Source organism: Mustela lutreola, chromosome 13 (assembly GCF_030435805.1).
Source record: "Mustela lutreola isolate mMusLut2 chromosome 13, mMusLut2.pri, whole genome shotgun sequence".
NCBI classification, from domain to species: Eukaryota; Metazoa; Chordata; class Mammalia; order Carnivora; family Mustelidae; genus Mustela; species Mustela lutreola.
The window spans coordinates 30,842,838-30,867,046 of NC_081302.1; the positions used below are offsets into that span (position 1 = coordinate 30,842,838).

The following is a 24,209-nucleotide window of genomic DNA, read 5'->3' on the forward strand; positions in this document are numbered from 1 at the left end:
TTGACATTGTTCCATTCATCAACAATCTTGAATAGACCTATCTTACCAACAATGTGCCCATGTAATTGATAATTAAATCCAGCCTCTCTCCCTAAATTGTCCAAAAAGATATTATGATCGAGCTCTCAAAGAACTTGTAAAAATATAATATACTATGATGCAGTATTACTACATTGCATGAGATTAGCAATGCAGCTCAAGAAGTAAAAGTGTTTTGTTAGAGATGACTTGGTAGAAGTTATCTGATACTGTTTCCAGTAGTCAGTTCTCGCTCTAAAAAGTCCACAGTCTATTTAATAATCCATTCTGGAATTTTTTGGAGGCGGTGGTCAAGTTTCTAGCCTTTACTTTATGGTAACTATCTTTTCTCTCTCCTTGGAAAGCTGAACAACATTGGTTTGTGTCTCATTCATGGGTAGAAAAAGTAGATCCTTTAACACTCTCTTCCTATATAGCCTAGAGACTGAAGGCATAGAGAGGTACATAGGTGGGTGTGAAAAGTGATTTTTTGGAGGTGGCTGGGCACTGTCAGATTAGTTATGAAAAGCTTTCCTCCACTGTATCTCATTATACCCCCTTAACAGAGTCATATATAAATGATACATAAAAGATGAATTAATAATAAAGAACATCTTTATTAATAAAGGAGCATTTAGATACAGTGCAGTGTGTCCACATACCTACTGTACCTGGGTTTATGGGCTGTAAATGCAGGAAAGGGCTTCCTCCTGTCCCTAAGCTACACAGCCAAGAGAGAGACCCCCGGAGCTCATCTATTCACAGCTTGGACTCCAAAGTCCGTCTGAAGTGACTAAGGGAGCTGAACCTGCAGTTGCAGACGCTCTACTACATGCATGTAGTTTCGGTTCTTTACAGCTTATGAACCTGTGGCTTTTTGCTGACCAACAGCCATCTTTCCTCAAAAGAAGCTCAGTTTCTAGAGCGTATCATGCTTAGCGAAATAAGTTAAGCGGAGAAAGACAACTATCATATGATCTCCCTGATATGAGGAAGTGGTGATGCAACATGGGGGCTTAAGTGGGCAGGAGAAGAATAAATGAAACAAGATGGGATTGGGAGGGAGACAAACCATAAGTGACTCTTAATCTCACAAAACAAACTGAGGGTTGCTGGGGGGAGGGAGGTTGAGAGAAGGGGGGTGGGGTTATGGACATTGGGGAGGGTATGTGCTTTGGTGAGTGCTGTGAAGTGTGTAAACCTGGCGATTCACAGACCTGTACCCCTGGGATAAAAATATATGTTTATATACCACACACACACAAAAAAGACAAGAAAATATTCATTTGCAAAACAACAACAACAACAAAAACCCAAAAACCAAACAAACAAAAAAAGAAGCTCAGTTTCATGAAATAGGACACTGTTTGGAAGGTGTGGTGGTTAGTTTTCCATGTCAACTTGACTAGTCTCTGGTGCCCCATTGTTTAGACAATGGCTGTGAAGATATTTTGAAGATGTGATTAACATTTACAATTATTTCATTTTAGTAAAGGAGATGATCTTCCATAATGCAGCTGGGCCTCATCCAGTCAACAGGGCCTCATCCAGTCAACAGAAGGTCAAAAGAACAGAAGACTGAGGTTTCCCAAAGAAGAATTCCATCTCAAGGCTCGAGTTTCCAGCCTGCTGGCTTTACAAAAGTTTTGCTTACCCGCCCCCTAATCATGTGAGCTAATTTAAAATCAGTCTTTATCTTTATCTATCAAATGACAGATATTTAGATATAGATATCCATCCTGTTGGTTCTTTTCCTTTGGAGGATGATAACTGACACAGGAAGGTATCTTCCTGCCCTATGATGTTCCTGTGTGACATGGAAACTCTCGACAGCCCTACGGGTGGCCATTCACTCTGATACTGTGCAGATTCTCATGGGCCATAGACCTCTAGAGCCATGGTGACTTCCAACAAGATCAGGCACATAGCTGGCGCTTTATAAATATTTAAAGGGATGTTGAATGCAATGTGAAGAGGCACTAAACTTCTTTCATATGGTTGCTCTCTCTTCCAGTAATGTGTGCTACAATCGACGTACAACTTCTGTTTCCTTTGCAGGGCACACACGTGTTCTTCCTCTTGGGGACCTGCTGGACCCCGGAAGTTGCGGGGAAACACTGCAGTTGCCATCTGAGCTGGTGCTCTTGCTGCTCTACCCTGGTTAGGCCCGATTCTTCATCATTGCCTGGCTTAGGCTCCTGGGCTGGGCACAGCAAGGAAGTCACTGTCTTTGGATTTTCAGGACACCTGGAGTTTCCTTAGACTTCCTTTATGCCGTCTAACCTCTGCCCCCTGCCACCTAGACTCCCCCTCCCAGGTGTTGCCGGTGGCTGAACTTTTAGTTCAGAATAAAACCAAGCCATTTTATTAATTGTTGCAAAGCCTAGGATGACAAATGAGCCCCGACACTGAAACCTCTGAGCTGTCTAGATTTTGACTAAATCTTTGAACCTGAGGGCAAATTTATTTTGGAAATTACTGACTTCTGAGAGGAAGAGGGAATAGCAGATGAAATGTTGTAGACCTCAAGACACTACTGATACTACTAGAGAGTATCAGTTAAGATACTCTTAAGACACTACAATACTCTTAAGATATACTTAAGACACTACTGATAAAACTACTAGAGATGTCATCCAAGGGGAAAAGGTAATGAAACTCTCAAGATAAGCGTATTCAGCAAGGAACTGTTTGGATTATAGAAGTGTGATGGAGACAGGAACTGGAAGGTGGCACCATGTTTATGATGTGCCCATTATCTGCCAGACACAGCGAAATGCAGCGCTCTCCATCATCTTACTTAATCTCATAAGAGTCCAGTGTTTTTGCTGTATTTTAAGATAAAGAGCTGAAATTCACAATATTTAAAGAATTCTGCCCCAACTCTTAGATTTTAAATAACAAAGCCAGTAGAAGCATATTGGGTTCACCCAACTCCAAAGTGTATGATTTTCTCATACACTTGAGGATAAGAAACTTATTTTCTAAACATAAGTCATAATAGGCAGTATCAATTTAAAGTTTAGCAGAGTCTGAGGCCATTTCCTTACTGTGAAATATCATGCATATTTCCGCAGTAACTGGAAAGCAAATTAGGGAAGGTTCCCTCCCCCCACTTAATTTTATCAAACAAATGATCTTACAATTATATAAGAAGTCGCCCATTATATTCTAGCCAGTGGCTTGGCTTCTTGTCCAAACCTCACAGTGAAATATGCAGACTTTCTGGAACCACACATTAAAATCTCTGCGGTTGAATCAGCCCTTCCTTTTTCTGCAAAACCTAACCTCAGTACTATTCAGCATATAGAGAACTCCAGGGATGAGATCCTTAAAGCCCAGTGTCAAAAGGTGAGTACCTGATAATCATCACCTTAATTTCACGCTTGTGAAAACTGGCTTTGTCCTAATTTATTCTCAGACACGTGGGTCTGTCCTGTGGAGAGGTGCCTTGTTTTATAGCCTTGTAAAGAGATTGACCCCAAATCTGGCATACATATAAAGTAAGGCAATGATGTTCTTCTGTAAACAAGCTCAGAAGAAAATTCCTCAACAGATAAATCGGTGAGCTATTCTGACATTTCCCAAATAAGCATATAGTCTCCAAGGTGATTATTTTGAATGACAACCCTCCTGTGGGGCATGAAATGGAGTAGATTTGACAGGGCTGCTGATGAGCCGGAAGAGCACTGAACGTTGAGTCACGAAGCATCTGTTGGCCTCCCTGCCGGGCATCCATCTCCCTGTGAGGCACCTTTGCCTTCTGCTGCTCCCTGAGGGGCAGTGGAAGTCACCTAACCTTTCTGAGCTCCTGCCTGCGTTTGGGACACTGTTGAATGACACCTGCTGACACAGTTGTGATTATCAGGTGAAGCTGACAATAGAAAACCCCTCAAAACAGTGGGGTGCAGGAACAGAATGTGGTAACTCATTCATGGTTAACCTCCAGGTGAAGTCCCACAGTCCGAAGCCAAGGCCTTCAAGTTCTTAGGAAACATCAGTGATGTTAATAATTAGTCTTGAAGAGAAATTCCAGAGTCACCTGTGTGTGTGTGAGGGCCAGTTATTTCTGTACTCAGCTTGATATGGAAAGCCACCAGTAGAATTCATTTGTTTAATTTCACAAGCCCCAGAAGACCAACGGATGCTGCTTGCTTTGGAATACTGGAACCAGGTCTCAGCAGTTTTCACCGACTCACTTAATCCTTGTCTAGAGTTAATGAGATCAGAGTAAATAAACATACTAAGAACCCAGTGCTTTAAACCTTTATGGTATTTTAGGAGGCCAGGAATGAAGTCATATTTATCTTGTGTAGGACTGGGTTGGGTGAAGAGTAGAGCAATAATGAGTCCATTCTGTCTGTGGGCTCAAATGCGTCCTTGGAGATTTCTCCTGGAGGCAAGATTGTGCTACAGCTAGAAGGCAGAAGGGAGCCAAGACTTCACTCCTTCCTAGTCCTAGTCCTTCCAGGGCAGCTCCTTTGAGTTTTCAGTCACCACCCGTATAGCTCACAAGCACAGGGAGCTTGAGGGCCATTTCCGCTCCTACCAGGGATAAACGGCTGTTGGTCAAGTTACCAAACCTCTCTTTGTCTTGGATACCTCATTGGTAAAGTGGGGAAAATAATAGAACCAATTTCTTTCGTGCATGTAAAGCATTTGAAGAAGTGAGAAGCTGGAAAAATGGCATTTAAAAGCATCAATTTGGAAGATAGATTGCCTGGGCTCAAATCCCAGCTCCACCACTCATTTGCTCATATGCTTTTCCAAGAATAGGGTGGTTAATAGGACTAGCCTCATAGGTGAAATGTGCCAGTGCCTGGGTGGATCTAACAGGGTCAGCACATAGGAAGTGCTCTAGGGATGCCTACTGTTATATTATTACTTGTGTCCGGGAAAAGTCTCAGACATTGTTTGTAAGGCTATGGAAATAAAAAGTTAAAAATTTCCAACATTATTAATGTTTCTTCCTGTGTTTGGTTCTATTAAGTATAAAAGTCACATCGTAGTGATGTTGGGGTTTCTTTCATTTTCTAGGCCATGTCCTAGACGTTGGCCATGTCCCTCATTTAACATTTTCTCTCTCTTTTTTAAGGATTAGATGTGGTGTATATTGTACTGAGTGTTTATTAAGACTCTTCTGTACCCGGCTTTACTTCAAGTTCAGTATCCAGGTCTTTCCTTTTTCTGAAACCAACACATCATTGAATTTTAAAGGCTGCACACGGAAGGGACTCACACACTTTGGGAGGATGATAAATGAACAAAACATTTGTTTGGGATAATTTGCGATTCTCTCTCTTCTCCCCTCTCCTCGCAGCATTCATTTCAGTGTTTTTTGCGATTCACTTATTCCTCCACTATTTATTGGGAAGGCTCGTCAGGCACTCTGACAGGCAGTGGGAAATCGTGGTTTTGACATTTGAATGGTGCTTTATAGTTTATTGATCGTTTATGTTAAATTCATTCAATCCTCCGAGGCACTCACTTCATTTCACTCAGCTCTTCTTCCCCTTTTAACTTCGTACTTCTCATAACCGTCCTTACTTCCTTGCTCAGATCTTTAGTGTGCAGAATATTTGCCAAGTTCATGGGGGGCACAGTAGGGAGGAAGTTGACTGGAGGAGAAGGTGGTACGTGGAGGGGAGATGGACATCGGATGAGAATGTAGATCAGAGATGTTTCCAGTACCTTACACTGTAGGGTGAAAGGAAAAAGCACTCTTATTTAGGCAAGTCCAAAGAGTCACTTGCAGAGGAACAGTGAGCATCCCTCTCCCATCACCAGAAACTGGACTGAGACCAGACCCAGCGCTGGCGATCTCCCAACTCCTCCCTTACCTTAAGCATATTTAACATACACAAGAAGCCAGAGTTCAGGCCCTCCTTTCACTCATAAACACGCAGGCCCTTAGGTCCCAGCTTTTAAGTTCCCCAATCACACTTCCTCTTTAATTTCATGTTACTAACCAACAGACAAGAAATAGAACATACCAAATTGACCAGAAAGTATTCCTTCAGTCTCAGATCACCTGTGCCATTCATTATCATGCCTCTCATGCACAGCCTAGACTTCTGTAAGGAAATCCCAGTGTCTTCCTGTGGTAGACTTGCTTGTGGTGGATGAATGGGTTATGTCCACCGGAGAGACCAAAGGTAGCATGCCGCTGCTGTGCAGGCAAGCAGTATCTCTCACGATTGAGCTGATACTCACCTCTTCAGGGGTACTTTGAAGATTCACAAGATACAAGCAGATGATAACCATAGATAAACTTCTACTGTGAACTGTACCAAACTCATTCTTTACCTAGATGCCTTTAACTAGCTTTGCCCTCTGCCTTGAATGCTCTGCCTCCAGAGCTTCCCACGGTTCTCTCTCTCTTGTTATTTAGCTCAAATGTCACTTTCATGGAGAGGCCCTCCCCGCCAGTCTATACAAAGTAGAGGGGCTGACAGTGAAGATACTATCTCTTTTCACAATTGTATTCATGACATTTATCTCTACCTAAAGTGAACTTACCTGTCTATATACTTATTATCTCTCATCCTCACCATACTGTTGTAAGCTTTGAGAAGGCAGAGATTGTTTTTTAACAAGCTACCTGGAACACAGTAGAGGGCCCTTAATGTATATTGGTCAAATGAGCCAGTGAGCAGCAGATACTCCTTGAATGACTATTATATACCACTCCTGTTCTAGGCACTGGGGATGTGGTTATGAATCAAGCTAACTCCCTGAACTCTCTGTTTGCATTCTAATTCAGGGAAACAAAACAGAGAAGGGGAAGCTGCTTGGGTGGGGCTGTGTTGTATTAAATAAAGTGATCAAGGGAAGGTCTGGCTATAGAGTTTTGAAGAAGGTGAGGAGGTAGGCCTCTGAATAAGGTGAGGAAGATAAGGCGGGGGAGGGTATGTCTTTTAGCAAAGGGGATAGGAAGTGCAAAGGTCCTGAGCAAATGGGGGTGGGGGGGTGGGGGCTAAGGTGGCTAAAGCCGGCAAGCTCCTGGTCAAGTGGCAGCAGAAGGGTGGAGAGGTGCTAGGGGGCAGCTCCAATCCTGTAGTGTCTTCTTTTTTTTTGAAGATTTTATTTATTTATTTGACAGAGAGAGATCACAAGCAGGCAGAGAGGCAGGCAGAGAGTGAGGAAGGGAAGCAGGCTCCCCACCGAGCAGGGAGCTCAATATGAGAGTCAATCCCAGGAACCTGAGATCATGACCTGAGCCAAAGGCAGAGGCTTTAACCCACTGAGCCACCCAGGTGCCATGAATCCTGTAGAGTCTTGTAGGCCAATGAAAGGAATTTGGTTTTTATTCTTTTGTCAAGTGGGAAGCCACTGGGAGGCTTTGGGCACAGAGACATGATCTGATTTAGGTTATAATAGGATCCCTCCTTTTGTTCTGGTGATAAAATATTACATAAAAATATAAATATTTTAGGGTGCAAAGGGGGGTGCAGTTAGCAGACCAATGCAATAATCCAGGTAAGAGATGATGGGTGGCTTGGTCCAGGGTGGTGATTATGGGCAAGGGAGGACTTGTTGGTAGTCTGGATGTATTTTAAGGTGGAACTGAAAGGATCTGCTGGTACAGTGAACAAAGTAATGATACAAAAATATATATAGAAAGAAGGCCTTTCTGGGGTTTATAGAAAAGAGACTGCTTTTGTCAGTCTTGTGACACTGATATACCAAATAGTAGCACAACCATCTAGAAATTCAGCTTCGGAACTTGGAACTTTTTGTGTCATCTATTATTTATCCGAAAGAACAAACAAAAAAGAGCAGTCAAATATATTCAGTATCAAAATCTGTACTTGCAATTAAGTGAGCTAGTTTGGGGCTGGATCGAATTTCAGCACTCTGACATGAATGAGATAATTGTTCAACAGACATAAACATTTCAAAGTAAAAAATGACACTTATCCGTGAGAAGACTGTAAAGTTCATTGGGTAGTTACAACACGGGAAAACATTATTATGGAGAACAAAGATCTGCCCTGATTTATCCTGACTGACGGTATGTACTTCAAACTGATCTGACAACCGCTCAGACTTCTGACCGTTTGCCTGCTAGGCTGCGCGGAAAGCACTTTGGATCTTACTTCACTATAGGGCCTTGGCAAAGAGCGGTGCAGAACTATTCATGGGCATGGGGATTTCTTAAGATCCTCCCTCCGCCCTCTCTTCTGTCCTCGCTCTTCAGTGCCCAGTAGCGCTCTTCTTTTCCGAAGTCAGGATCAGATCATCACCAACATGAAATTTCTGAATGTGTTGGGCCTGGCTGGGCTGGCACGTGGAAGGAGCAATCCAGCGGGCTCCTCGGCCTTGCGAAGCCAGGGAAGGGTTGGCGAGGTGCGGGAGAAGGAGTCCTCTGGGCTGCAGCGCGCCAGGTGAATGCGAGGAGGGAGGATTCAGGGCACCAGGATCCCAGAGGGGCCTCCACAAGTCCAGAGGCCCTGAGACTTCGAGGCAACCTTCAGAGGACCGCCTGGAAGGACCGCGGTGCACCTGGCCCTTTGAGAGGAGAAACACGCTGGGGCGGAAAGGTGGTTTTCCCAAATGACGTTAGATCTGCAAAACCTGCTTATTTTACCGCGAGATTCAGCGAAGGCTGAAGGGGACCGGGAGGCTCAGTGGTTCCTTCGGCCTCGAAGGCGCCACGGGAGGAGGCCGCGTCCTCCGCCCTCGGCAACGCGCCACCAAGTCACTCCTCCAGCGCACCGGACTTCTCCGGGAGCCACAGCAGCTCATTTCCTCCCACCTTGAGGTCTCTCAGCCAGAGTTTGCCGCCTCACCCATGGAACAAACTGTCGGAGAGAGTTCTACGGCTGGAGCGCGAGGTTAGTTTTCTGTTCCTCGGCTTTCCCGAGACTACTCGTTAACGCCCGTAGTATCTGGCTGCCTCGGGCCTGGGGCGGCCCCTTCGTCCCTCCAGCTTTCTGGCCTCTCTTGAGAACTTTCGGGAACACAACATCCGACTAGGGCAGCGCCACAGGTCCGAGGTTTAAAGTGGCCAGTTCCGGAGGCGGCCGGGCCGGGGCTGGGACTGCGGGGGGAGCCGGAAAGTTCACGTCCTCCTCCCAGGCGGGGTTAGGAGGGCAGAGGGCGCCGCGACTGCCCCTCCGAAGGAAGCTGGTCCTCCGGAGCGGCCGGTCCCAACCTCCTCCATCCATTTTGCAGGGGAACAAAGTTGGGCGGGAGCGCGAAGGGCTGGAGCGCGGGCCCGGCGAGGTGGAGGTGGGGCGGCGGGGGAGTCGGGTCGTCCCCGACGCGCGCGAGCCGGGGTGGAGCCAGCAACCGGGCGCGGCGTCAGCGTTTAGGATGCAAATCGATTCCTGGCTCCGCCGGCGCCCCCTCCCGCCCGGGGGAGCAAGGCTCCGCCGCTCCACCGCCGCCCACGCCTCCTGCGCGCCGCGGCGCCCGAGCGGGCGGCTCTACTTAAGCCGCGCGCCGGCCGAGACCCGGCACTCGCCTGGAGCGCGCGGGTGAGGCGGGGCGAGCGCACCGCGGTCCTCGGGGGGCGCACAGCAGCGCGCTGGCACCGCTGGGCTCTGCGCGGCTCCCGGCGGCTGCGGCGGTGGTGGCGGTGGCGGTGGCGGCGGCGGCCGGAGCGCAGGGCTGAGCCAGAGTCCGGCAAAGGCGGCGGCGGCTTCGGTGCGCGGCCCCGCTCCCTGCCATCACCCCGGACCGGCCCCCTCTTTGCCATGGCTCTAGCGGACAGCACACGTGGATTACCCAACGGGGGCGGCGGCGGGGGTGGCAGCGGCTCCTCGTCCTCCTCGGCGGAGCCGCCGCTCTTCCCCGATATCGTGGAGCTGAACGTGGGGGGCCAGGTGTATGTGACCCGGCGCTGCACCGTGGTGTCGGTGCCCGACTCGCTGCTCTGGCGCATGTTCACGCAGCAGCAGCCGCAGGAGCTGGCCCGGGACAGCAAAGGCCGCTTCTTTCTGGACCGAGACGGCTTCCTCTTCCGCTACATCCTGGATTACCTGCGGGACTTGCAGCTCGTGCTGCCCGACTATTTCCCCGAGCGCAGCCGGCTGCAGCGCGAGGCCGAGTACTTCGAGCTGCCCGAGCTCGTGCGCCGCCTCGGGGCGCCCCAGCAGCCCGGCCCCGGGCCGCCGCCTCCGCACTCGCGGCGCGGAGTGCAGAAGGAGGGCTCGCTGGGCGACGAGCTGCTGCCGCTCGGCTACGCGGAGCCCGAGCAGCAGGAGGGCTCGTCTGCCGGGGCGCCGTCGCCCACGCTGGAGCTGGCTAGCCGCAGCCCGTCCGGGGGTGCGGCGGGCCCGCTGCTCACGCCGTCCCAGTCGCTGGACGGCAGCCGGCGCTCGGGCTACATCACCATCGGCTACCGCGGCTCCTACACCATCGGGCGGGACGCGCAGGCAGACGCCAAGTTCCGGCGAGTGGCACGCATCACGGTGTGCGGCAAGACGTCGCTGGCCAAGGAGGTGTTCGGCGACACCCTGAATGAGAGCCGGGACCCGGACCGGCCTCCCGAGCGCTACACTTCGCGCTATTACCTCAAGTTCAACTTCCTGGAGCAGGCCTTCGACAAGCTGTCCGAGTCGGGCTTCCACATGGTGGCGTGCAGTTCCACGGGCACCTGCGCCTTCGCCAGCAGCACCGACCAGAGCGAGGACAAGATCTGGACCAGCTACACGGAGTACGTCTTCTGCCGGGAGTGAGCTCCCCAGACCCCCTTGCGACTCCAGCGCTCCCATCCCCCGCCTTCCTGCTCCTACCCCACGCCTTTCCATGCCCCTGTCTCCCACCTTTAGTAGCTGCGCCAGGCCCACTCACGCCCCACTTGAGAACCTGCAGCCGCAGATCCTCTCGGCTTCTTCGTTTTCTTTGGACCCCGCTAACCGAGAGAGCCCCGATGTACCCCCTCCAGTGCTTCCTCTGCCCCACTGACTCCAACCACCCCTCCCCTGGATTGTCCTTCAGTCTGGATCTAATGAGGCAGTGTGGCCACAAAGTCACCAAGTACCTGGGAATGGCAGAATTGTTCAGAACCAGATGGGACTCTGTCCAGTGTGTAGAAGATTCCCTGAAATCCCAAGCTCTTTTGACTCTTTTCGGGGCTCGAGAGATCAGAATTGGTAACACTGGGACTAGTTAGTGTTTTCAAAGGTCATTACGTAGCCTTTGTGACCCTCTTTAAAGGTAGAGTTTGAGAGAGCTGGATGGAAGACTCTGGACCTGGAATTAGGATCCCGTGGAGACAGAGACTGCAGAATGAATAAAGTTTTGACACGTTAATAGGTAGAAGTAGGAAAAGAATCTAGTGCTGGCACAATGAAGGATCGTATCTTTTCCGTGCACAATGAAAAGTCTTCGCCTGTGGCTTAAACTTGTAGAAAGTTACCCTCCTGCGTGGGGAGGCATCCTTTCTCCTTGGCTCCAGCGCCCGCTTCCCTTAGTTCGACCGGTCGACATGGCTGCCTTTACCGGCGAGAGGGAGCAAGAGTGCTGACGCCGGCAAGCAAGGGCGAGACAGCCCGGGTCACCCGGCACTGCGGGAAGCCACCTGGCTGTGACCGTAACCGGAGCTGGGTAGCCATAATGCACGTCGTGGGTATTAGGAGAGCCCGTATTGTTGCAGTGAATGGCAGTAGGACCTTAGCTTGTAAGACTTGGGGGGTGGGATGGGGGGGAGGGAGGAAGGAGGGGTGAAGGGGTGGGAAGGGGGGAGCAGACACATTCCTTTATTATTTGAAAGTTGGAAGTTTGTGCCATCCGTTTGAGTACACGCACATTTAAAAAAAAAATAGTACACACAAACATGCAAAGCATTTTGTAAAGATTAGTAACAGATCTACTCTTATCTGGCAGTTTATTGAACTAACTGTTTTGAGTCCTAAACTTAGAAGTTGCTGATACTTACATAACCTAACCAAAGAGTTACCCAGTAGTTTTTGAACTTTAGTTTAGGTTTTTCTGAACTTTATTTTCTTGTTGATTATACATCCTGATTTTAAGATCTATTAACGAGCAAAATCTGTTTGGTCTTGGTTACTTAAACTTAAGATCTCTTCTTAAAAATCCTTATTTTCTTCAAGCCCAGCCAATGTTGACTTCTGGGCAAACCCCGAAAACCTGAAAATGCCACTTCTTCCTGCAGATGGTTTGAAATTAAGGTGGAATCTCTTCGGGTGACAGAGCTGCAGAGAGACAGAAGCACCCAGGGCTGCCCATCTGTACATAGCTATACAATGAAACGTTTGTAAACAAAGGCAAGAAAGTGCTTACAAGTGGGTTCAGCAATAAAATCGTGTTTTTAGGTAAATGCAAGAGAAACAGAAGGAGACCTGGTTGCCTTATACCTTTACTCTAACATGGAATAAATCCCCACTGCATATTCTATCTACACTTTAGGTGAAGGGAAGTGAATCCTTGTCTTTTCATGCTGTGAGGCTCCTTTGGATATTCTGTGATGACAGAGAAGCCTTTCCTTTTTCATGAGTTACAGCAGTTCCTCTGAAGTATGTTTTTAAAGATTTTGTAAGAGTCGTTTTCAGTGTTCAAATTAGTGCTATTTTTTCTTCTTTTTAAAAATGAATCTTGTACTGTATCTTACTATGTCCGTAACAGATACTAAGAATTGGAACAGTTTTATTCTTACAACTCATGTGATCCAACCTGTATATACCATATATAAACATTTTACACGAATCATTTAGTTTTTTAATTCATTTACTAATGCTAAATAATTTCCTATATCTACTCCCAGTAACGTGCATCAGATGGTGTATATACTAAAGCAACATGTTTTCGTGAGTTTCTCAGATCCTTGTCTCTGGGGACACTGGGTTAGGAAAAAAGACGTGATTATAAAACTGAGTTTGCTCCATACTTTTTTCCTTGGCTATTAATTATGTACTAATAATATGTCAGTTAACTGTCCACTTAAAAAGAAGGTACTTGTATTTTTAACCTACTAATTTTTTTTTTTTTTTAATTGGTAAACAGATTTGAGGTCTTTTCATTGGACTTACATTTTTAGAAAGGTAAAGTTAGGTTGGTATATAAAGACTGTAATTGTAAGGGAAATGGAAGTAGAAATCCAGGAAGTTGTGTTTGTGTATAAGTTGGGTGTGTTCTCAGAGTAGGTAGTGCAACAGAGCTTATCTCTGTTTCAAGCCTGAAATGATTTAGCAAAGTCACTTTCTGGACAAAAGAGCATCACAGATTTCTCCACCCTATGTGGTGTTCTGTTAGATTGTTTGGCAAACAACAAATATGTGAGAACATCTTAGGACAGTTCAAAGCCACTGAGAGGTGGCAAGACTCCGGGATTCTGATTTTCTCTGTTACATCTGCACAATTCCAGGAGTCCTGGGACAGTGCTAAAGTTTTGTTTGTGCCACTCAAGTCTTAATGAATTTTATGTCGTAAAACTTTGAGTTGAACTATTCTGCGTCTTTGGGCACATGGATTTTACTTTCCCTCACATTCTGGCTGCCCAGCAGTGCTACCCTCCCTTTGCATTATGTCAAAGACTGGGAATTTAAATGATCAGAGATCATAAACTGACTTCTTTTCCTAGGAATGACTGTTTCCTCTAAGGTTGGCAGTCAAAAAATGCAAATATTCTACTTTCAGCCCAACGTGAAGGCTGGGTGGGAAACTCATTCTGTGCTGGGTGGCTTAGATTACTGTGGCTAGGTGACTTAGCATGGGTGCTTTTGGGTCCCTTCTCTTCCCTGTACTGTGGGCCACAGAAGGACCCTTTGTGATCTACAAAGTGGGCTGGAGTGTTACTTGTCACCTCTGATCTTGGATGGGATATCAAGGGTCCGTACCAGTAAGCCCTCCAAAGACACCATTCAGATAACCCGGGAGAATGTCATAAATTCTTCACATAATTATGATTGCATGAAACTGACCCAGTATAGCGTGCAATTACCTGTGTTATGGCTTTAATGACTGTTTGGTTCATCAGTACAAGTGAGTGACATGAGATTTAACAAATTTTATTAAAAAAAAAAAAAGATTGTTGGCAGTGGTGGCTAGAGACAGGTACCTCGTCCAGTGCTTTTTCACCAGGAGTTGGATAAGTTGCCTATTTTTAAAGTACATGTAGACCATGAACCATATTCAGTCTAATTTTTCAGATTATATGTTGTGGAAAATATTCCTTAGAGGTGTGAGACTTGGAAATTTTTGGAAAAATTTTTTTTCCCTTTCTGTACTGTTTTTATTCTTGTGCTGCTGCTGCTGCCTTTTTTTTTTTTTTCCTTTTCTTTCTTTCTTTTTTTTTTTTTTTTTTTTTGTGGTAGTGGTGGTGGCATTATTTTTTTGTTTGTTTTTTTTGCCTTTTTTTTTTGGCATTGATAGCAAAGTGAAAATTTGTGAAACTAGCCAAAATTGTCTTCTCTTTCAAACCAGATCCATATATGGGGCCTGTTGCTTCTCTGAGGAAATGCACAATCTGAATTCTCAGACAAAAATGGGCAACTGGCAATTCTCTAACATATCCCAATTTTTATTGGAATTTTCCATGGAATGTCATTACATTGAAGCCATGTAAGGTGAAGCTTTGGTAATTTTTTACTTTTTAAATTATGGTAAATTCTAATATTCGAAACATTTTGTACTCCACATGAAAAATGCTAAATTTTAGTGCACGTATTTAGAAAAGTATTGACTGGAGTGGTTGAATTCTGTAAGAATTTCTTTTATAGTCTCAATCATAAGTACTTTATTCAATTGACTTAAATTTCTAAAATAGTAGACTGAATATTTTTTATTGTAAACTTAGCAGAGTAAATCCTTTGGAATTTCTTTTGTTTTTTCCTTATGATAACTCATTTAAAAAACTGAATTAGTTTTCTTAGATGACCTGTCTGTCTCTAGAGAATAAATAAAATACTCTTGGATTTTCAGTGGCTGTAGTACCTGGTACAGGGTTTCCTAGAGCCAGAAACAAGTTATGTTGAAGTTAATTTTTCTTTGTCACAATTTTGGACAATAAAGTCTTAAAGATCTTTGAATTTGAAGATTTAGATTCTCTACTGGGGCCTTTGAAACTTAGATGGAAGAAATCCAAGCAGACTAATTTATATTAGAGTTTAATCTTGTGTGGTAGGAAGATGAATAGTTGACCAAGAATTCTTGTCACCTTATACATTTTGTGGTCCCCCCCCCACCAAGTTTTTTTGTATTTTAAATGTATTTTGAGGTATGTGAACATTAATTGTAATGTAAAGTATTTTACAGCTGTGTTTGTGACTTTATAGGCAGGTGAATTTTGCCATTACTATTGATCACAAATGATGATAATTTGTGACCACTTACACATCATTAGTGACATTTAATGACAAAAGTTTAAGATGTCCACTGTGGGTGTTAATTTTGAAGACCTAAATTATATGTTATTTAAATTTTTCCCTACATCTGAAAACTCTTAACTGCCAAACAATGTAAGATTCCCACAGAGCTCTCTGGATTATGCAATTGTTGAAAACATTACATGCTAAGTGATACGTATCACTGAGCCATTTTCTCAAAATAGAAGGGGAAAAGAAAAAAAAAATAACGATTATCAGACTTTCCTCATGAAACAGAAAGCCAAGAAAAAAAAATCCCTCTGTATTTTAAAAAAGACAATTGAGACGTGCCCAAACTTTAAGTGAGGATTTCTTCAACCGTCTAAATGCTCTAGAGATTTGTTTTCCCTGTTCACAACCAGTTGTATAAGAGACCTACTCGATACTGTTTTCCTCCCTGTGTGTGAAGTAATGAATCATTGATTATGTGACTTGTTATGTATTCTATTAAACACTAAAGAATAAAACATTCACTCCTTTAATTATTCCTTTTGACTCCTGGGTATGGATTGGCTTGAAGAGTGGTCTGATTTCATTTAAGGGGTTAAGTACTGGGAGGGAATGCTTCCCAGGTTGTTGTGGGGCTGTTGATGAACATTGGGCCCTCAGAACTCCTTACGGTGTAACTGGCCAGCTTGGCCAGGAGTGAACAGGCTTCGGCCCCAGTTTATTGTCTGTTGAATGCCTGTTAAGGTGGGTTGTTAGGGTGGAGGAAGAGTCCTTCCCATTTTCTTGGACCTCAGTCTTAGCAGCACATGCCAATTATTTTCGAACGTGGGGAATGAAGGGAAAGATGCCTTTTAAAGTTTGTAGGGGTGGCTCAGTTAAGTGTCTCACTCCTGATTTCAGCTCAGGTCATGATCTCTGGGTCTTGATATCAAGCCCTGTGTTGGGATCCATGCTGGGCGTGGAGCCTGCTTAAGATTCTCTCTTTCTGTCTATCTGTCCCTCCCTGGCTCATACTTGCATTCTCTCTCTCTCTCTCAAAAAAAAAAAAAAAAAAAAGTTTGTAGGGGAAAAAAATAGAAACTTCGAGACATGCCTTAATTAAAAGTAGAATTTGTGAAGATAAATTTCCACAGAATGTTGGGAGAGAATCTGCATTTTTATGATAGGGTCTCTCCCCTGTATCCCCTCCATCACTGGTGACCCTCCTCTTGAAAGAGAGCACAGAGCCTTCCAGACTGAGAAATCAGCCAAGCTGAAGGCGGGGGGCAACAGCCTGGTCTGCTGGGCTGTGGCACCGGAAGCCAGGAGTGGCGCATGGAGAGGGAGCCGGGCTTCGCCCTTCCTCTTTGCTTTTGCCTGTACTTCCTCTAGATAGCTTTTGTTCTGAAAGTGTGTGTGTTTATGTACAAATACACACATAAACAATTTTGTTTTTGGAAAGTTTATGTGGAAACTTTGAGCAATGTAATTTTTGTATATCCTAGCAAATGAGTCTCCCTCCTCCAGTAATCCCTGGAGGGGTTTTTCTCCCCAGGGGGAACCATTGGTGTGTTGTTACAGAGACATTCTATATATAATATATATATTCCTCCCTTTTTTCTGTTCAGCAGGAATTATACCTGCCCCGTGTCCTGCGTTCTTTGAACCACACGTTCTGGAGCTCTTGCCATGCGTGCCTGAATGTGTAGCAATGATGCACCTCCTTTGACTTGATAGCTCCGTGGTATTTTGTGTGGTGGGTCATTGTCTGGATATGCTGGCATTTATTTCACCAGTCCTTGATGGGCGTTTAACTTTTCAGGTGTTTTGTTTCTGCTCCAAAGAGTGCTGTATTGAGTATCTTTTCACGTTGATGCAAATATGAGTCTTTTTTGTATGAAGTTATGCCAAGACAGAAATCACCTGTAGGTACTATTTTCTGTAGTGGCTATGGAAATGGTAAGATTCACTGGGAATTCTCAAGGGAATGGGGATATGGTGGATGGAGTAACTCTAGAATAATTAGATGTACAACTATGGAGTTTTTTTTTTTTTTTTTTTTAAAGATTCTATTTATTTGGGGCACCTGGTTGGCTCAGTGGGTTAAAGCCTCTGCCTTCAGCTCAGGTCATGGTCTCAAGGTCCTGGGATTAGTCCCGTGATGGGCTCTCTGCTCAGCAGGGAGCCTGCTTCCTCCTCTCTCTCTGCCTGTCTCTCTGCCTACTTGTGATCTTTCTCTGTGTATCCAATAAATAAATACAATCTTTAAAAAAAAAACAAGATTCTATTATTTGTTTGACAGAGAGAGTTCACAAGTAAGCAGAGCAGCATGCAGAGAGGGAAGCAAACTCCCCGCTGAGCAGAGAGCCCGATGCGGGGCTTGATTCCAGGTCCCTGAGATCATGACCTGAGCAGAAGGCAGAGGTTTAACCCACTGAGCCACCCAGGCACCCCACAAGTATGAAGTTTTATGTGTATTCTTCATACTGAGGACAAGTCCTCCCTCCCATGTCCTCCATTTTTTCTATTTCTGAAGGTCACCCTTATCCATTTTTATTCTAGGGCTTTTTGCCCCCCATGAATTAAAGATGACACTTGGTTTTTAGGAATATAGTGTAGAAAGAGGAGCCTTAATGTCAATGTATTCTCTAGGGGGGAGTTGAGAAAGGATAGGAAGCTATAGAATAAATATGGGGCCCTTTCCTGGAATATCAGTTGGACTAACTGAGATGCATATATTTGAGTTGGGAAATTAAGTCATTTAACTGTCAGGTAATTTACAAAAAAATCGGTTTCGTTTTATGGAAAAAATGATAAATTTACAAAAACTTCCAAGAGAACCATAAACATTAAAGATATTCTGACCTGACCTTGTAAACAATCCTCAGGACAGTTCACCTTCCTCTGTCATTAACAACTTGGTGGTAGGGTTGAGAACTTCTGCTGGTATGTGCTGGGCTTGTTTCTTGATGAATAGGGAAAATGCTAACCTCTTTTTTTTTTTTTTAAGATTTTATTTATTCAGGGTGCCTGGGTGGCTCAGGTCATGATCAGGTCATGATCCCAGGATCCTGGGATCGAACCCCACATCAAGCTCTCTGCTCAGCAGGGAGCCTGTTTCCTCTTTCTCTCTCTCTCTCTGCCTGCCTCTGCCTGCTTGTGATCTCTGTCAAATAAATACATAAAATATTTTTTACAAAATATTTTATGTATTCATTTGAGAGAGAGATGGGGGGAGAGAGAGCGAGAGTGTGAGAGTACAAGCAGGGGAGGGGCAGAGGAAGAAGCCAACTCCCAGTGAGCTGGGACCCCAGTGTGAGGCTTGATCCCAGTACCTGGAGATCACAACCTGAACTGAAGGCAGGCGTTCAACCATCTGAGCCACCCAGGTGCCCCAAATGTTAACCTCCTAAGTTCTTAGCTCTATTCGCATATAAGAAGTTTCAAGGTCAGTGTCTCTTTGGGGCCAAAATGTACCTCTCTCTCCAATCACAGATCCCCCTGAGAGTGGCCTATGGGGCGAGGTAGAAAAGAGGCACTCAGGGGCCACTTTAGGCCATTAATTCTTAACTTGGCTGCTGTAACTTTTCCCCATGTACAGCCATCCAGCATTCATTCATTTATTCAGAATCTCTTGAGTATCCACTATGTGCCGGACTGTGCCAGTTCTGTGCCAGAATGAATAAGCAGTGAACATGAGAAGGGAGACAAATAATAAGAAACTTGGAGGTGCAGTGCTGGGATAGTCTGAGTAATTGTTGGAGAAAGGAAGGGGGATACCTGACTCAGCCTTATGCTTCCTGGAGGAGGAGGTGCCAGAAACGAGGCTTATAGGTAAAGAAGCGAAAGGGCAGAGGCCTTCTAAGCATAGGCCAGCTTCCTGAGGAAAGACCTGAACACAGTGAATACCAGAACCTCATGGGGGAGAAAAAAGCCCTCCCCCACAAAAACAAAAACAAAACAAAAAAACCTAGCCAACCAACAAAGAAGCTGGAGTAGAAGTGAGAGCCAGAGCACGGTGAACCTCATATACCGTGTTCAAAGGTAGAGATGTTAATTTTTAGTGTTTACTGAATAATTTTAAGCAAGGTGTGAAATAATAAAAAATAATGCCACTTTTTCAGAGATCCCTGGGAGCTTCGTGGGCGATGGTTTGATGGGCCTCGGGAGCTGGAAGCCAGTTAGGCAACTGTGTGCGGGGTCAGGTTTATGTACCCTGAGCCCCATGCGGAGCACCTGGTTGCAAGGGGGGTAAGGTTTTGTTCACCTTTCTCCTCCCGTTCAACCACCCAGGCTACTCGGTTTTCTGTGAGATTTGCTTGCAATGTATTGGGAACACCATGTTTGAATGAGGAATTCTATTAATCCCTAGATCTGAGGAGCAAGGACATTTTATGGAATCTTGGCAAGACCTAATTATTCACTAGGCACTTTATTGAGCACCTGTTAGAGTACATCAAGAGCTCTGAAATACCAACTCAACTTTTAGCTGCAACAGGCATTCGTTGAGTCCCCAATATGTTTGAGACACACCAGTCTCCTTTCAGGTGTATTTTCTTTACCTTCAACAGTGGAGAGCGAAACGGTAGACTGGCCAGGTGAAGGGCCTTTACTTCTGACACTACCAGAAATCAGGGAAAACTTAGCACTGATGGGCCATATATACTTTGCATGTCTGGAGTTTTATGAACCTGACCTTTCCCCCACAATTGTTTTGAATACACTTACTAGCTACTAAGCATGATTCACACCCTCCTCCCCCGGTTTTTCAATGGGAAAAAGTTTCAAAGGGAAAAAGAAGTACAGGATTGCTGAGCTGGTGGTGATGTGTGTGTGTGTGTGTGTGGGGGGGGTGTCCACCTTGGGCACCGAAGGGGTTTGGAGTAAGGGACATCCTGGACTGAGGAGGGGGTCCCATTCCTCTGGACTGGCCTTGACGTGGACGGAGCAGGATAGGGTGAAGGAGAAGACGGTTGCTCCTGGTCGTGATGGAGAAACAATGACCACTCCAACCTGACCGAAGACACGTCTTTTTATTCACCGATGTGCAAAACCGTAGTGCAAGTAAAATTAAAGCAGAAGAACAAGAAGGAAAAAAGAGGAAGCGCAGTAATGACAGATTCTAAAATTAATTATGTGGACTTCCCCTTTGTTTTAGTAACAGACATTTCCCAAGTGATTTACAAATTGTTCCTCATACATTCATTCCCTCTCTCCCTTCGACTACTTTCCAAGTGGGTGAGGGAGAGAATCTAAGGTTAGAACAAGCCCTTGTTTCTGTATATGGAAGGGAAAGGGGAGTAGAAGTATCTTCCTGTTCAGCCTTTATCTGTCTCTGAAAAACACTGAATGAAACCACGTGGTTTCCAGCGAGAGGAATGCGAGGGACGCTGGGCGTTCAGGCTGCCTGCTGACGGGGCTGCTTGCTTCTCCTTTATGCTGTGTTTTTTTTTTTTTTTTTTAAACTATTTATTTATTTGACAGAGAGAGATCACAAGTAGGCAGAGAGGCAGGCAGAGAGAGAGAGGAGGAAGCAGGCTCCCTGCTGAGCAGAGAGCTCGATGCGGGACTCGATCCCAGGACCCTGAGATCATGACCTGAGCTGAAGGCAGCGGCTTAACCCACTGAGCCACCCAGGCGCCCCTATGGTGTGGTTTTTTAATCTTCACTCAGCCTTGACATTGATTTACCCCATTTATGTGGGATGGTGGTGGGGGGGAACATTTATTTCTTTGTATTGGCCTCAGGGCTCAACACAGTACTCAGCCCATAATAGATCATTAATAAAAGTTTGTTGAATCAATAAATGGATGCTCACATCATTCATCCTTTCTCAGGTGTTCGGGAGAAAAAGACCAAACTTAAAATTTGCCTTTTTTTTTTTCTTTTGGTAGCGCTTCTAAGAATCAATAATCCCTCTTTATACATATATATTTTTTGAGAAATTATAACTGTAGTTTCATAAATAAATAAATAGAAATGACTATGCCTCTATCTGACTTGAAAGTTACAAAGGTTACAAAAAGACCTAAACTAATGTGGGCATTTTTATTAGGTGGCAGCTGCTCTGAAACCCCAAATCTTGACAATGTTTCCATTTTATGGTGGAAGTCAAGTTCACTGAGAGCCATGTTACAGGCTTTCATCCAGGGCTATTATTTATTACAAAGTTTTGAAAACCTTAACTGGAAAGTTTCAAGGATGCCTTTTAAGAGCTGTAGAAAACAAATTTGACCTCCCTGGAACACTGGAGTATATGGTTCCAAATGTTCTGCTGGTGAGGGTTGTGAGTTTTTAACATGACAGTTGCAAGGACTTAAAAAAAAAATAAACGGTCTGTGCCATGATGCTCTGACCTTACAATTCTGCTCAGAACCACGTGTGTTCCAAGTATTAAGTAGTTTCCATGAGCTAATATCAGAGCCACTGCTAGTAGGTCACAGTGTGGCCTGCTCCATCTGGAAGTGATACTTGTAAAATATAAGTAAGAACAACAGTGCTGTGGACTGGATGTTTGTGTCTACCCCCAAAATTCATATGTTGACATCCTAAAGCCCAGTGTGATGCTGTCCGGAGGTGGGGCCTTTGGGAGGTGACTAGTTCATGAGGGTGAGGCCCTCAAGAGTGGGATCCGTGCCCTCAGAGAAGAGAACCCGGGGAGCAACCTTGTCTTTTCCACCATTGGAGGACACAACTGGAAGCTGGATGTCTGTGAACCAGAAGTGTCCTCTCCTCAGACACCAAATCTGCCAGCGCCTTGATCTTGGACTTCCCCACCTCTGGAACTGAGAAGTAAATGTTTGTTATTTCAGCTCCTCCAGTGTATGGTATTTTTGTTACAGCAGCATGAACTATGACAAGTAACAGTGAAATTTGATTATATTGTTGTTGTATCTCTCCTCTGGAATTTAGAGTCTCCTTCTGGTATCTGAGAAGAATTCTTAAAACAAGTTTCATGTTATTATCATCGTATAGGTTTTTTTGTTTTTTAAAGATTTTATTTATTTGACAGAGACCGTGAGAAAGGGAACACAAGCAGGGGGAGTGGGAGAGGGAAAAGCAGGCTTTCCACTGAGCAGGGAGCCTGATGCAGGGCTCGATCTCAAGACCCTGGGATCATAAGCTGAGCTGAAGGCAGATGCTTACAGACTGAGCCACCCAGGCACCCTCATCAAAGAGTTTAATTCTAGGTTTGAGTCGATTTGGGGGATAAGTAAGAAAATCAGTGCTTTGTTTTAGTTTCTGGACCTAAAAGATGAAGAGAGTCTTTAGGGCTTGAATCCTTTGACATTTGTCTTTGATGCACTCTACTATATGACATAACTAATAAACCTGCCAGCAACTTCTGGTTAAGAGGATGGTATTAATTCTCACTTAGTTACAGCAAATTAAATAAGAATAATCATTAAGAAAGAGCAGAGAGAAGGAAGTCATTTTTTAAAAAATGTTGAAGTTAAAATTGTCACATGCTGTCATGAGAAACTATGGAGAACTCAACTTTTTATTGTGATATACAGCTTCCTTATCGAGAAGTTTTTAAACAAGAGCTAGAGTGTGGTGGGGATGATTGTTCGTGGTTCTATGAAAGACATGGATCTTGGAGACATGCCTTAGTGATTATCAATGCCGTCCACTTCAGTCTTTTGTTGTCTCTCACAAAATGAGAGTCTGCAGTTCCGGTATAAAAATCAATGTAGCAATGTTTTCCTCAATCCAAAGTTTGGAGTTTTGTGATAGTTGGGTAGTATGTTATGTTCCAGAGAAGCTGCTGTAGCCTTTAAAAGAGATGTGTGGCTAAAACAAACTTTATTAATAAAGCTAGGGCTGTGGGAGGCTAAGGTAAACTTTATTAATAAAGCTTTACAAAACTTCTGTCTTCCTCAGTGATTAACACTTTGTACCTGTTGAACCAAAAGTGGTTTAGTCTAAAAGCCAAAGGGTTAAAACACACACACACACACACACCCCCTAAAAAGAAAAACAAAACCTCCAAATGAGCATGCTTTTGTTTTAGTATCGTATAAGCAATGTCCATAACACTTTTTTAAGCAAAATGAGTTATATTTGTTAAAAATAACTTTCTAGGGACACCTGGGTGGCTCAGTGGTTTAAAGCCTCTGCCTTCAGCTGAGGTCATGATCCCAGTGTCCTGGGATCAATCCCGGAATCGGAATCGGGCTCTCTGCTCAGCAGGGAGTCTGCTTCCTCCTCTCTCTTCCTGCCTCTCTGCCTTCTGTGATCTCTGTCAAATAAATAAATAAAATCTTAAAAAAAAACTTTCTAATTTTGCAGATATGAAACCATAGTTGTCTAGTCAGCCACCTGTACTCTATGTACTATTGGAGGCAACTAGAAGCTCTTGCACATGTTGATTTCCCCTGGAGTGCTGAAAGGAAAATGGTGAGGGGACAGGGTTAATCAGGCATTGGGTAGCAGGAATGTATGAAGCGTAACTATGAGAAGACAAGAATTCTTTTTATATAGGAGCATCAATAAACCCATATAAATCCTGTAGGTAGACTTAACTTTATTGCAATAAGAGCTACCGCAAATTAACTTGAAATGATATTCAGCGGGTTATTAGTAGACAGAAGGGAGGGGCTATCTGTTAAGATATGTTGGAGAAGATAAACATTCTGGAGATGGGTGGTAGCAATGGCGACACAACGATGTGAATGAAGTTAATGTCACAGAACTGGATATTTAGCAATGGTGAATGGGGGGTGCCTGGGTGGCTGGGTTGGTTGAGCCTTGGACTCTTGGTTTCTGCTCAGGTGTTGATCTCATGGGTTGTGGGATTGAGCTCCTGGGGCTCCACACTCAGTGGGGAGTCAGCTTGGGTGGAGATTCTCTTCCTCTGCCGCTCTGTCTGTTGCACCTGTGCACACACCCCCCCAATAAATGAATAAATCTCTCAAAATTATGGTTAAA

General features: G+C 44.7%; 1 protein-coding gene and 2 long non-coding RNA genes across 5 annotated transcripts in view; all 3 read left to right on the forward strand.

Moving 5' to 3' along the window:
• LOC131813767 (uncharacterized) overlaps positions 1-4,975 on the forward strand; it is a 29,789-nt gene extending 24,814 nt beyond the window's left edge. For all 3 annotated transcript variants that reach the window (XR_009346960.1, XR_009346959.1, XR_009346958.1), the window contains 2 exons: positions 1,509-1,687; positions 2,077-4,975. This is a non-coding gene — a long non-coding RNA (uncharacterized LOC131813767). The remainder of the gene's footprint in view (positions 1-1,508; positions 1,688-2,076) is intronic.
• A 3,148-nt stretch (positions 4,976-8,123) lies between these two features.
• Positions 8,124-24,209, forward strand: part of LOC131813682 (uncharacterized) — a 53,481-nt gene continuing 37,395 nt past the window's right edge. Inside the window, exon 1 of the long non-coding RNA XR_009346893.1 lies at positions 8,124-8,855. This is a non-coding gene — a long non-coding RNA (uncharacterized LOC131813682). The remainder of the gene's footprint in view (positions 8,856-24,209) is intronic.
• KCTD12 (potassium channel tetramerization domain containing 12) lies at positions 9,493-15,832 on the forward strand. Its single transcript, XM_059144062.1, has one exon. The coding sequence runs from the start codon at positions 9,720-9,722 to the stop codon at positions 10,701-10,703; it is 984 nt and encodes a 327-aa protein (XP_059000045.1). The 5' UTR covers positions 9,493-9,719; the 3' UTR covers positions 10,704-15,832.